General features: G+C 42.2%; 1 protein-coding gene across 11 annotated transcripts in view; it reads left to right on the top strand.

The window, feature by feature from the left end:
• Window positions 1–13,705, top strand: part of eya4 (EYA transcriptional coactivator and phosphatase 4) — a 43,646-nt gene that overhangs the window by 20,854 nt on the left and 9,087 nt on the right. For 6 of the 11 annotated variants that reach the window (XR_007885549.1, XR_007885551.1, XR_007885552.1 and 3 more), the window contains 11 exons: window positions 1,287–1,336; window positions 3,722–3,843; window positions 6,735–6,818; window positions 7,348–7,425; window positions 8,087–8,153; window positions 8,296–8,438; window positions 8,952–9,095; window positions 9,207–9,289; window positions 10,442–10,616; window positions 11,793–11,929; window positions 12,181–12,264. Coding sequence is in view for 6 of the 11 variants with exons in the window: in XM_051408050.1 (XP_051264010.1) it covers window positions 1,287–1,336; window positions 3,722–3,843; window positions 6,735–6,818; window positions 7,348–7,425; window positions 8,087–8,153; window positions 8,296–8,438; window positions 8,952–9,095; window positions 9,207–9,289; window positions 10,442–10,616; window positions 11,793–11,929; window positions 12,181–12,264 (1,167 nt within the window). In the remaining 5 variants the exon portion in view is untranslated. The remainder of the gene's footprint in view (window positions 1–1,286; window positions 1,337–3,721; window positions 3,844–6,734; window positions 6,819–7,347; window positions 7,426–8,086; window positions 8,154–8,295; window positions 8,439–8,951; window positions 9,096–9,206; window positions 9,290–10,441; window positions 10,617–11,792; window positions 11,930–12,180; window positions 12,265–13,705) is intronic. The other 5 variants (XR_007885553.1, XM_051408053.1, XM_051408052.1 and 2 more) reach the window with 2 other exon arrangements.

Genomic DNA, 13,705 nt, shown 5'->3' on the forward strand with positions numbered 1-13,705 from the left:
AGCCTTGTTAAATTTCAGTAAAGCATGAAACGTGACATGAAAGTGGCTCGTGTGTGTCTATGTGAGTGAGTGCGCGTGTGTGCGCATGTGTGAGTGTGTGTGTGTGTGAGTGAGTGAGTGTGTGTGTAAAGTGATCCATATGAGGGCACCGGCTAACCTTTGAACCCTGTCTTAAACAGCTAAGTGCTGCTTCTTATTCGCTCTCAGCAGGATCCGTTAATCAGAACCATAATACCACAACGCACATAGAAATACATACACACACACAGAAATGTCCCAGTTTCCAAAATACCTGGAGTTTAATGTCTGCTTGGCCAAGCACTTTCTCTGTATACTTACCTGTGATTGCGATAATGTGCAAATGACTTGAATATATGCTGCCTAGGTGAATTTGTGCATCTGTGTGTGTGCATTTCCACGTGCGGGTGTGTGTGTTTGGCACCTCGCGCGTGCCCTACACCTCGACAGTGTGTTGACACAGTGATTATAGGGCAGCTGGTACACATTGGCCCTCGCTCCGCCCTGCATTTACTGTTCTAATTAGTTCCTGTTCCAAATAAGAGAGAGGAATTTTAATAGAGAACCGCTGGTCTGCCGTCCAGCTCCGCATACCCTCACACACAGCAACACACATAAAACCAGCCTGTGTGTGCTGCGGTGGAAAGGCGCTGAGGCTGTGTGTTTTTTTAATTCTTTTTTTTATTTATTTATTTTTCAATGATGAAGGAAAAGTTCCAGCGCACCAGTGATTGACATGGCCAAATGTTCCCCAAAACTCAAGATTCGATTTAGGGTCCACAGTGACCCGTTTCAAGGGTGAAGAGTGAGTCCTGTGACCTAACATGACCCCGTCATGACCTTTCAACTCTTTAAGGGTTCAGAAGGGGGCTTGAGCTCCGGATGGAGCAGGGTCACAGGTGAACAAGGGAAAGTTAATATCTGTCACTTAGACGCCAGTTAGCACTTCTGTCACGGCGGTGGCTACAACTACCGACACCGGCTCTTGATTTATTAGGATTTCTGCATTTTAAGAACCAGAACATTTAAAGTAAAATGACTCTTGTTGCAGTTGTTATATTTAAATCAGATTTTTCCTTCCTTATTTAGAACTGAGGCTGGGAATTTATTTTGTCAACAGTTCGTGATACTAATATAATTTGTCTGATTCATAAACACTGGTTTATGAGGCTGGTTTATGACACACTAAACACCGGTTCTTATGAAGTGTATGTGTGTAATGTAATGTGTGTTTAGTTAACATTTCCTCTGCTCTGGTTTCTCTGCAGGTGAAGAAATCACACAGTGAATCTCATGTTCCAGACCCTTCAGACGCCAGGTACATGCATATGTGTCTGTTTGTATAATATGACAAACAACATTAAGTTTTGTAGACCTCTGTATGTGTGTGTATGTGTGTTGGTGTACATCCATGTGTGTGGGTGTCCTAGTTCTCTGGTCATGGTGCAGAGAGGTGAGGTTTCACTGCAGTTGCGAGCTGTGATGAGGTCATCAACACTTTCCCAAGACCTCAATGCCACACACACACACACACACACACACACACACACACACACACACACACACACACACACACACACACACACACTCACACTGATCCAAGTGAGGGACAGGCAAAGGGTGCATGCTGTACACACAGTAATTTATTTAGAGCTAAAACTGCTAAAATTTTCAATAATAGAGTGATTAGTTCTGACATTTTCAACAAAAAATTGAGCAAAAATGCCAAATATTCTCTGGTTCCAGCTTTTCAAATGAAAGGATTTGCTGATTGTATCTGTCATATATTATTGTAAATTGAATAACTTTGGTTAGAGAATACAAGACATTTAAAGACATCACCTTGGGCTCTGGGAAGTTTTTTGACTTTTCACCCACCAAAAGATAATACAATAATTGAAAAAATAAAAGGGGAGAAATCAACAGGGAAAATAAATTTTTTAAAAAGCTATTCATTTGGCAAAACACACCGTACACTGTACATTGCAGTGAGATTCGGCATATTTTTTCAATGACCAGATATAATGTGAAAACCAGAAAGGAGTTTATGAAACACCAACTCCTGCCATCGCCTCCCGAAAGGAGTGAAACAGAGAGGAAAGAGAAAAAGGAGGGGAGAATCATTTCCTGCTGTTGAGAGACAAAAGAAGAGGATAGATGAAGAGTGTTGAAGCACACAAGAGGGAGAGAAAAATAGAGTGAAAAAAGTGGAAAAGCACCATAATCTGTGAAAGTTCTTAGCTGTTATTGCCTCGTATAGCCGAGATATTTTAGGCTTTTGTTTGAAGTTAGGTCTTGGCTCAATATCGCGTCCACCATTAAGCGTTGTTGATGTTAAAACAGTGATCAGTGTTTTCAGTTCAAGATGTACAGGAGAGAGAAATGAATGTTTAGCTGTAAATAGAAAAAAGAGTTGACAGTGAGAGTCGATTTAGTGTGTTTATCTTTCATACGTTCCCTCTTTTGCGCCCTTAAGCTGGGTCTTTCTCGTCCGATGAAAGCTATATGTTTATACCTGTCAGTCTGGCTGCAGTCATGTGTGGCGATGCTATCTGCCCATAGCATTGGCATGGCCTACTTCCAGACCGCGACACAGATGTATCACACACACACACACACACACACACACACACACACACACACACACACACACGTGTACACACAGAGTAGGACGGCAGCCCGCATTTGTTTAATTCTCCCTCCATCTCTGTCATTTCTCGCTTTGATGTCTCACAAAAGCACCGTGACCGGGCGGTGTGAGTCAGGGCACACACACACACACAAACACACAGATGTTCATATGAGGTACTGTCCACACACACACTGACTCAACATTAAACTATGTCTTCCATGTCAGAATGTGGGTTTGTGGCAACAGTGGTGAAGAGGCATGAGCAAGTGTTTAATGTTGCTTTTCTTACCGTGTGCATGCATGAAAATTGATTAAAAACACTTTCCACCTCTCACTGTGGGTTATGGACCCTAGGGAGGGTAGTTGTTGCCACGGTAACAACTAATACTGATCCAAATATACATAAAACATTGATACTGTATATGAAAGGCAGACTTCTGCTCCACTCTAAATATGCATCTTCATTTATGTTCATGTCTCTATTTACTTCCACTTCCAACCCACACACACACACACACACACACACACACACACACACACACACACACACACACACACACTTACTTTACCATTACCACCTTGTGTGCTGGTTCGTCCCAGTCATGCATGTGGAACACATTGTAAAACTAAAGCATGCTGGCAGGCTGTGGGTTTGTATTGGAGCCCAGAAGTGTGCGCGCACGCACACACACACACACACACACACACACACACACACAAACACACTCTATAAAAGAGCCAGCAGACCCGCAGACAATGTCTAACGCCTCTGAACACATGCTCATGTAGGCTAACTGGTACGAAGAAGCATAAAGTTTATGACACTGTGTGTGTGTGTGTGTGTGTGTGTGTGTGTGTGTGTGTGTGTGTGTGTGTGGTTCCTGTGTGGATATGCAGTCTGTCATTGAACGTGTTCAGTGAGATCTTAACATAATATATAGCGGTGGGAGATTCCCAGCTGTGAGAGCATATTGCTGTTGATCTGTTATTCATTCAGAAATCGCAGTTCATCTCATTTTCTCCCCCTCCTCCCCCTCCTCCCCCTCTCGCCCCCCTCCCTCCCTCCTGTAGGTCTATGGAAATGCAGGACCTAGCCAGTCCTCATAACCGTGTGGGAGGTGGAGATTCGACAGGCTCCAAGCTGGACAAGAACAACCTTGGCAGCCCCTCCATCACCACCAATGGAACAGGAGGTGAGAAGGCAGAACCTGTTTGGTGCTGCAGTAATGAATGGGCAGTTGTGTCTGTTCTAGAAAAGTTAGTTTAAGTGTTCAAAATATAGTTTTTAACCTTCATCGTTTATCTTTTTTTTTTTGTTGTTGGCCAATTCTGTTTTCAATTTGTAATCAGTAATCAGTGAGAATCATAAACAAAACAAAATGTTCTGTCGACCACTTAATAAAAATTCCACTTGAAAGCAATAGTTCGACTTATTCACTTTTTTGCCAATAGTTTCCACCTGTTTCTAGTCTTAATGCTAAGCTAAGCTAACTGGCTCTTGGCTGTAGCTTCATGTTTATGTTAGAGACATGAGAGTGGTGTCGATCCTCTCGTCTAACTCTCAGCAAGAAAGCAAATAAGCATATATCCCAAAAGGCTGAATTATTATGAGTGCTACAGTGATCAACCACCCATAAAAGAGTGAGTGATTTCTTTGAAGTCAGGACATCAGAGTCACAGTGAAAGCCCACCGTTTCAGACGACATCTCAACACATCAGACTAGCACTTACTGATGTCTAATGTCTTAACCTAAATAAGAAACCACATAAAGTCTAAGCACCTCTACCAAACATACTGTTTGTTGTTTGTTGGGGAGGGATGCACAGGTTTTTATAGCATCCAGCTATTGCTCCAGCTGAATGCACATATTGTAAATCGCTTTGTGCAAAAGCAGCTGATGAGTGCAATGTAATGAAATCTATTGCAAAATCATCAGTCAGAAAGATTTTCAACATGCAGAGATAAGTACTTTTTGAGGAATTTATAGAGACGGAAGGAGACGCGCACACGCAAAGCGCACGCATACACACACCCCACGCTGGCACGAGGACTTGAGTAAACCACTGGAGAATGTGTGTAAACACACGGTGAAGCACTTCTACTCTCCTCTGCTAACCGCCTGGCAAAGTCTGTGTATGTGTGTGTGTTGGAGTATATGTGTGAGTGCAAGCCCAAAATCCCACTGGAAACTATTTCCTCTACAAGAGCATTAAAGCATCACCGATCTCTTAGATGTCAACACCAGTGAGCCCTCTCGTCGCTCTCTTTTTCTTTTCCTCTGTCCGTCTGTGTTTCTCTTTTCTTCTCATCTCTTTCTTCTTTCGCCCTCAATCTCCCCCTCTCTCATTGTCTGTCCTCTGCAATAATTTTTGACAGAGCAGTTTGATGTAATAGCACTGGATGTAAGTGCCTTTGTTGAGGGCGATCCTTTGATCTATTGCTGATTTAATGGGCACTGGAAACCACTTTTAATAGTAATGTAATGGAAAAAGTGAGGTACGGCATTTCAGTCAACTCGATATGTCAACACACACACACACACACACACACACACACACACAGAAATAGCTGTCCTCAGAGTGGACTTAACTGCGAATTCAGACCATATTGGAGTGCATTAAATCATTTTTGATGAGCTCACAGTTAATGGTTTAAGCAGACAGAGCCTGGACTACACACTCACAGCCAAAACAAACTACATACCCAACATTCCCCTTACCTGACATCAGCCAGAGCCCTGGCCCGCGGGCCATCTCCATAGCAACTCATTTGTCTTCATTAGGGCTCGTCCGAGGGGTTGTATTGCTCCCCAAGGGGATTAATGAAGTTGTCCCGAATTAAATGGAGTTCTCAGATGGTCGCTGATGATGAGTTTTAATCATGTTCGGACAGAAAAATGAAAACTAACTGAAAAACATCATGTAGGATGTTAGCAGGTGTGCTTCTCTTTTAGGAATTTGCTGCGTTGAGAGTTAGATAAAACTCATATCTAAAACAGCTAAATATGATCAATATTTTATATATTTACAATGGATCACATGAGTACTCGTATGTGAAAGGCGTCGCTCGTGGTAATTGTCATCCAACTCTGCAGTTCTCCTCAGCTGTACGGAGCTTCTTTCAACTTATTGTTTTGGTTTTACGGCACACAACTTTCCTGTTTTGCTTTTCACTCTTCAGCATAGTTTCCGGCCTCGGCATGCAGCTGTTTTCAGTAGAAAAACATTTAAAAACACTACCTGCCCAGTCCCAAACAGCAGACACATAAAGTTGCCAATTAGTTGGTGAACATAGTGGAGCATTTAGCTGCTAAAAAGCCAGATATTTCCCTACTCCAGGATTTGAGGTAGAGCAAAACAAAGCTAAGAGGAGAGTGAATATTGGACTATAATTTATCAGGTGGCCAGAAATAATCCTCCAAATGAATGCTAATGTTTTTTTAACCTGCTGGGGGCTAAATAGGTAATTTCAACGTTTATTAGGTAATAATATGTCAATGCTGTGTTTTCCTCTGCCCCCAAGTGGCCAAAAATCAGTAATTGCAGCATTAATTATGTAGCTACAGACAAGAGACAGCTTAACTTAGCATAAGGGCTGGAAACAGCAACAGCTTGCCTGGCTCTGTCTGAATGTATCAGAATCTACCAGCACCTCTAAAGCTTGCTAAGTAACTACATCCCATGGGTTTAATCTGTACAAAAGTGAAAAAAACAACTATTTCTTGGCCATAGTGGCTTCCTGTATTTTTCGCTCCGTTGCCTGGCAACCTCATGGTGATGATGTGTGATGAGCCCTAGAGGTGCTGGTAGGCACATGTTTTATCTTTGGATAGTGCCATGCAGGCTAGCTGTTTCCCACCTCCCTCCGGTTTAATGCTAAGCTAAGCTAAACATCTCCTGGCTGTAGTCTCATGTTTACCGTACAGACATGCGAGTGGTATTGACCTTCTCATATCACTCTCGGCAATACAGTACAAATGTCTACTTTTTAAGATGATCAACACCATGTCCCACATACCTGAGACTGGCGTCTGGTTGTCAGTGTGTCGTATCCTCATCACCTTCCCACCTTGCACCCCTTTAGGTGAAAACATGACAGTTCTAAACACGGCTGATTGGCTGTTGGGCTGCAGCAGCCCGCCCCCTCCCCCGGGCTCCAAGGACTATGGTACAGAGGTGCATGTGTGTGAATCCAAGGCCAGATTTCATACAGTATTACCTTAAATGCAAAAGGAATGGGTTTCTATAGTTTGGGCTGGTCCTAGATCTGATGTTTTCTTGTGCCAGTATTGATTTTCATTTGCTTTGCAGTGTTGTCTGCTCTTTGGATCCCATTGTGAATTTATCACAGCGTGTGTGGAGTTGTTACATATTTGCAGGGTTCCCACCAGTCAACAAATTTATGAAAAGCTGGTGAATTTGATTAATTTGCCGGGAAGGAAAGGCCAATATCAGAAAATTTTCAAAACTTAATCAACGAGGAATGAAACCTTTAGGTCAAGGTGGTGTTTTGTCTTGGTTATAGAAAGTCATTTCAAAGCTTATAGTGGGAACCCTGCACACAGCATTTGCTCCCATACTCGAACTGCATGGTAGTTTCCAGCTCTTTTCTCAGTAAGGTTTTCTTTGTGTGTGAGTGTGTGATGGTACTTCCTTACTGGCCTCCCCTAACACCACTCTTTTCCATCTTCCTTAAGTGAAAACAGAGCCTATGAACAACAGCGATACAGTCACTACGACAGGCGACACAGTATTGGACACATACGCAGGCTCAGGTAACAAACACATCTGCCTACAGAAATGCACTCATGTACAGTTTTCACATCTAGAAACAAAAACAAATCCACATGTCTCTGTACTAGTCAGCTCTGTACCACACACAAACACCATCATCCATTTCAGCTCAGCGGTAGGCCTGCTGAAAGCTTTAATCCCATGAAGTATTGCCTGTCCTTGGATTGCGTCATCAAAGGCTGGCAGACGGGTGAGAGAGGGAGAGACATTTTTACACTTGTCTTTTTTTTTTTTTTTAGACTCACACACGACCCTGCGCCCCTTCACGCTGCAGAACGCACACTGATACACAAAACCATTAAGCAACACACAGTGAGGGTTTAGAAGCAGCGGGGTGTTTGTCAGTATTGAGCTCTGACATCTCAATGACCACAAACAGACATTGTGTTTTACTATGAGGCCCACTGTAAGGGTTTCACAGCATACAGCGCTCTCTAAAGGGGGAGAACTTGGCTCCTCTCCATTCAAAATGCTTCAAATTATGTTTACTGGAACAGCATTTCAACTCAAACAAGCCGGAGGCCTTGAATTGTGCTGTTCAGGAGTGATTTTGTTAAATGTGAAAGGAAAGAGAAGATTTGAGTTGACACCATTCATAACCCAGAAATGCCTTGTTGTTTTTGATTATTGTGCTGTTTTTAGTAATCACCAGCAGCGGGTACAGCCCTCGTTCAGCCCACCAGTACTCCCCTCCCCTCTACCCATCAAAGTAAGTCTTTTTACAGAGTGTTCTAACAATGCAACACAGCTAATTGTACAAAACATTACCCATCCACCTGCCAATTCAGTCCTCCAATCATTATCATCCTCATTGTCTTACCTACTAACACCTCTCTGTCCTCTCCTCATAGGCCCTACCCTCACATTCTCTCCACACCGGCAGCCCCTCCCATGCCGACGTACGCCGGTCAGCCCCAGTTCAGCAGTATGCAGCAGTCCACCGTCTACACTGCTTACTCCCAGACAGGACAGCCGTACGGACTGTCAACCTATGGTAATAAACACACGCTTACGTACAGTGACATACGGTAGCTGCACTAACAAACACATAGCTCATTTTGTAATCCACTGAAAAAAGTGTCCAACTGAAGCAGAAGAACTGATATGAAACAGCAAGTGTTGTTTCACAGAATAAGAGAGAGAGAACATTGTTCCAAGTTTTCTGTGCAATTATAAAAGGACAAAATCACAGAACTAAAACTAAGTTGTTATTGAAAAAAGAAATGCAACTGGATTACTTTTCCTTTTTTTTTTATTGGCTGTTGTGTTTGACATAACTAGCCAGCAAAAACTTGTACTCAGAAAGCAAAAAAGATGTCATTTAAACTAAAGCTTCTTCAGTCTAAACTCACTGAGGAAAAGTAAAAACTTTGACTGACTGACATCGAAAGCAAATCTAGAACTTGTGATGGCCTAAATTATGAAGTTTCAAGAAAACAAATTCTGTTAATGTTCTTGTTTTTAGCAGTAAACGTATAATATTCTGTGTTTTATATTACTGTCACAGACCTTGGTGTGATGCTGCCGGGCATTAAGACAGAGAGTGGCCTGGCTCAGAGTCAGTCTCCTCTGCAGACAGGCCTCAGCTACAGCCCCAGCTTCACCACGCCTCAGCCCGGACAAACTGCATACTCACCCTATCAGATGCCAGGTCAGTTGGAAACAAAAATATCCTCAGTATTTTATATTCTTGCTGAAAATGATGACAGAAAAAAATTTGTTTTTCTGTGTGTTTAATTCCTCTTCTTCTTTGTGTCCCAAGGTTCCAGTTTCACTCCTTCCTCAGGCCTCTATGCCACCAACAACTCAGTGTCCAACCCCGCCAACTACACTGCCACACAGCAGGTACCTCAGTGTCTTTATGCTCTGTGTGTGAGTGTGTGCTTGTCCTTCAGTTAAACCTGGACTGCTGGTACAGTCCAGCTGAAAGTTAGCTCAAGTAACAAACATTTTCCCAGGCCAATAAGAAAGCCCATTTCCGAGGGGAGTTCTTAGTTCTTGCCAGAGCAAATCAAACATGCTACATGTTTGCTCTGAGTGGCCAAGTACATGTCATAGGCCTCATTATGCCAACTCAAACTAAAGATTTTGTACGGCCCAGTTGTAATAGCATTTGAGACCAGAAGTGGTTTTACAGTCACACTCCCACACAACTTTCCTCATTCAGAGCCACTTCAAGAAATAAAATCTAATTATACTATGACCTTGCAGCAGGGACAAACTTAGGAGAGAAACAATTAGTCTTTGTGAAAGAGTGTTTTGTTTTGAATATTTCTCTATGTCCATATGATTAATTGTACTGTGGTAGTAAAATGCTTAAAGGGGGATTTAAATGTCCCACTATGATAGATGTCGCTGTTTACAGGAAGAAAGTCAAGGTTTGGCTTGTGTGGGTGGATTAAGGAGAATATGGTGCGTGTGTGTGTGTGTGTGTGTGTGTGTGTGTGTGTGTGTGTGTGTGTGTGTGTGTGTGTATGACTTTAACAGGAATAGAGAAAGCAAGCAATGACAGAAAGGGAGAGAGAGAGAGGCTGACTGAAAGCGAGTCTGTGTGTATACAGTATGTGTGAATATGCATGCTTGCATACACACACTGCTGACTACACACCAACTGTGTGTGTGTGTGTGTGTGTGTGTGTGTGTATGTGTGCATTCATGTGGTGGTGCTCCACTTTATAAGGACTTGTAGAGATGGACTTAGTGACAGGTTTAGAGAGCTGACTCATAAAAGCACCCATCTCCACTGGGTCAGTAAAAAGCAGCAACACAAGGCTTGAATTGTTTTGGAGATATAAAATACAGAATTGAGGGAATAAAAGATTAGAGAAATGAGAGGGAACACTTGTAAAATCTCTTTTCAAAAGTCACTTTGAACCTTTCCAGAAAAGTGAAACATCTCAATTTTCCTGTTTTTTTGTTTTTTTCTTGTTTGTACTTTTTTTAGTCTCTGCTCTTTGCATGGTGTCTCACTCTGTGCTCATGATTCATTCTCTGCAGGAATATCCCTCATATACAACGTTTGGCCAAAACCAGTATGCCCAGTATTATTCCGCCTCCACTTACGGGACTTATATGACCTCCAACAGCGTGGATGGCACAGGATCCACGGCAGCCTACCAGCTGCAAGATCCCGCCCCTGCCATGACCGGACAGGCTGCTGAACTTCACCCAGGTTTGTACTAAAAAGGAAACACGCCAGTCAGAACGAAACAAACCACCAACACCACACCACAGTTGTAACATCATAAATATGCAAACAAATGTCAGATTCTTCACTGTTCCTTGATACTGGCTCCATCATCTTGTTTCCAGTAGGAAAATACCACAGTTTGGGTGACTGAGTTCAAAACTCTCTTTCAGCCATGATGAAGAACAGGAAGTAACTTCAGACTGTAGCCATAGTGACCTGGCATCGCGCTCGCTAATTGGAGAGTCGGCATTTGTTTACATTAGCCTCAGAGACTTTGATCGACTTTGAAGTTGTGTTAAAAATTGCACTTTTGTGGACAAGTTAGAGAAAGAGGAGAAAAGGTAAAATAAGAGAGAGAGCTCCACTGCACCCGTATGTACAGAAATACGCCTTTTTTTTCACATTTTCTTTGGTGTATCTTGGCTGTAATTCAGGAAGCCTGATTAAAGGAGCTTATCATTCTTCCTGTCACTGGCACTTTCCCTCTCACTGCTTTTCTCACTATTTCTCCTCTTGGAGTTGCAGTTGGTATCTGTTTTTTTCTTGTCGCTCACATACTCTTTGTGTCTTTTTGTGTCTTTATCCACCCCCTTCTCTCCCTCTCTCGCTCTCTCCCTGATTGAGACATAACAATACGAGAGCCGAAGCTTAGAGTCTGGTTTTAGTTACCACACAGCAGTGGGAGCATATGGCATTAGGAGGGTGTGTGCGTGCGCAAGAATGTGTGTCTTGCTCTCGTGTACGCTCCTGCAGAATTTTGTATCTTTTGCAAGAAGCATCAGATTACCTAACTTTTCAAATTTATTGCACAGTTCCATCTTTCCCCTTCTCTGTTAAATCTTTACATTGCATGTTATCATCAATCAGTCAGAATATCAATGGTGCTTTTGTTTAGGTTTCTTAGTCTTTAAGTTGATCTGTCATGCCAATTACCATGAATTATTAAACCTGACAAGATGGCTTGTTACTGTACAAAATCTGAGTTATTGCTTTTCCTGAAGTGAATACAACTCCAGAGCACCTGTGGGATCAGCTCAGACCTCGGCATTACTGTTGTTTTAATGCTGCGAATATAGTTTGTGATCGCCAGTGCGGTTCATTTGTACAATTTAAATGTTTAAAATCTTTAGCCTTGTCTGTGATTGCGTACACTCTCAGGGGACTTCGATACAGTGCAGAGCCCCTCCACACCCATCAAAGAGCTGGATGACCGAGCATGCCGGAGTGGGGGGTCCAAGTCCCGGGGCAGAGGTCGCAAGAACAACCCCTCCCCTCCCCCTGATAGTGACCTGGAGGTAAGGGACCAGAAAACACCCACTGACAGAGCTCTTACAGTACTGACTAAATATTCCATTCAAATCTCTATGGATATGTGGTATTCCCTTTGATCTTCATCCTCTCAAAATACAGCAGAGGAGAGGCTGATAGAGAGAAGGACCACCCATGTCACTGTCCAGTTGAGGAATTAATGCACATATGTCCAAAAAGATGGACATACCATTTATAAAAAAGCATCTCTTATTGTTTCACTTTCATGTTTTTTCAGAGGGTGTTTGTGTGGGATCTGGATGAGACAATCATTGTCTTCCATTCTCTGCTCACGGGCTCCTACGCACAGAAATATGGCAAGGTAAGATCATCATCCTGCCTCCGCTGGTTGTCTGTTATTTTTGTGTTTTAATTTCTATAGCCGTTCTGCACTATGTCTACGTCCACCCATCCACCCATTTTCTTTCTGTCTGCCAAAGCAGAATCCCAGATTACAGCTGGGACAGCAACATGTCTGATATTGATTAAATGAAGAGTGATGAATCCTCACACAAAAATTACCACAACAGGCCAAATGGTGGATTTATAACTGAAGCATCAACATCTCAATAAGCCTTATAAGTATTCCTGCAGCTAGTGCTTTGTGGATTTTTGTGCCCCAGGCTTTGCCTCAACGGCTTCATACAGGCCATTACGCCCTGTGACAATTTATGGAGGTTTGTTTGAGCCATACGTGGCTTGTCAAAGAGAGCTGCAGACACTATTCAAGTATTTCTACTTGTTCATTATGTTTTTTGGGGTGAAAAAATAATAATTTTGTAAGTTAAGTTAAAAATTTCCTAAAAAAATGCTACAAATAAACATCAGTTAAATATAAAAGATAATTCACATAAAATTTAATTTGTATAATGTTTTTGGACCACTATTTATGAAAACACAATAATCAATTGTTATATCTCTACATTTTACTTTCATGCAGTCTTTTATAAAATAAAATATTAAATATAAAACCCACAATGAGCACACAATTCAGATGAGCTTCATTTCCCTCAGTATAAACAGTACATCAAGTACTTCAGGAATGTTATGGTCAATTTATGATGATGATCACATCCATTAAAAAAAATGAATGAGTCTTTAAATGTACTACACATTAGTAATACATTTAAAAGCCATTAATAATTGTTAATGTTTACATTAGTTTAATCATAATTCAACATGCTAATTTCTTACTTGGACTGATGTTTATTCCAATCTTCACTATGAACTTATCTGGTGGTCTTGCCTTCTCATATAACAGCTACAATGTTTATAGTTCCCTTTATTTTAATAGTTCTTGGCTCTGATCTGGGATCATCTTATGTGGCCAAGGCTACAGATTTTTATTGGGTGATGTCGTTTCCTGTGGGCACCCGAGTAGCCACCAGCCTGCCTGTACGGGCTTTGCATCCCACTCTGCAGCCTGCAGAATCCGTCCTGATATTCTTGTTTGGCAGTCAAACAAAAGCTGGCATAGCACACACACACACCATTTGGAGCCAGCCATAGGAGCCCAGGCGTTTTACAGATAGGGTTTGTGGGCACTGATGTACTTCCTAGTTGCTCTGCAGTCGTGGAATTTAATGTTTGGCAATTGGGATTTAATGGGTATAAGAAAGGCCCTGATGAGTTGTAAATTGCTGTGAGTGTGTGTATGTGTGTATGTGTGTGTGTGTGTGTGTGTGTGTGTGTGTGTGTGTGTATGGAAGAGAACACATGCAGCCTTGTGGTTAATTCAGCTTGGTTTGCATTGTTTTTGTAGT

The sequence above is a fragment of the Dicentrarchus labrax genome, unplaced genomic scaffold (genome assembly GCF_905237075.1).
Source record: "Dicentrarchus labrax unplaced genomic scaffold, dlabrax2021, whole genome shotgun sequence".
In the NCBI taxonomy this organism is placed as follows: domain Eukaryota; kingdom Metazoa; phylum Chordata; class Actinopteri; family Moronidae; genus Dicentrarchus; species Dicentrarchus labrax.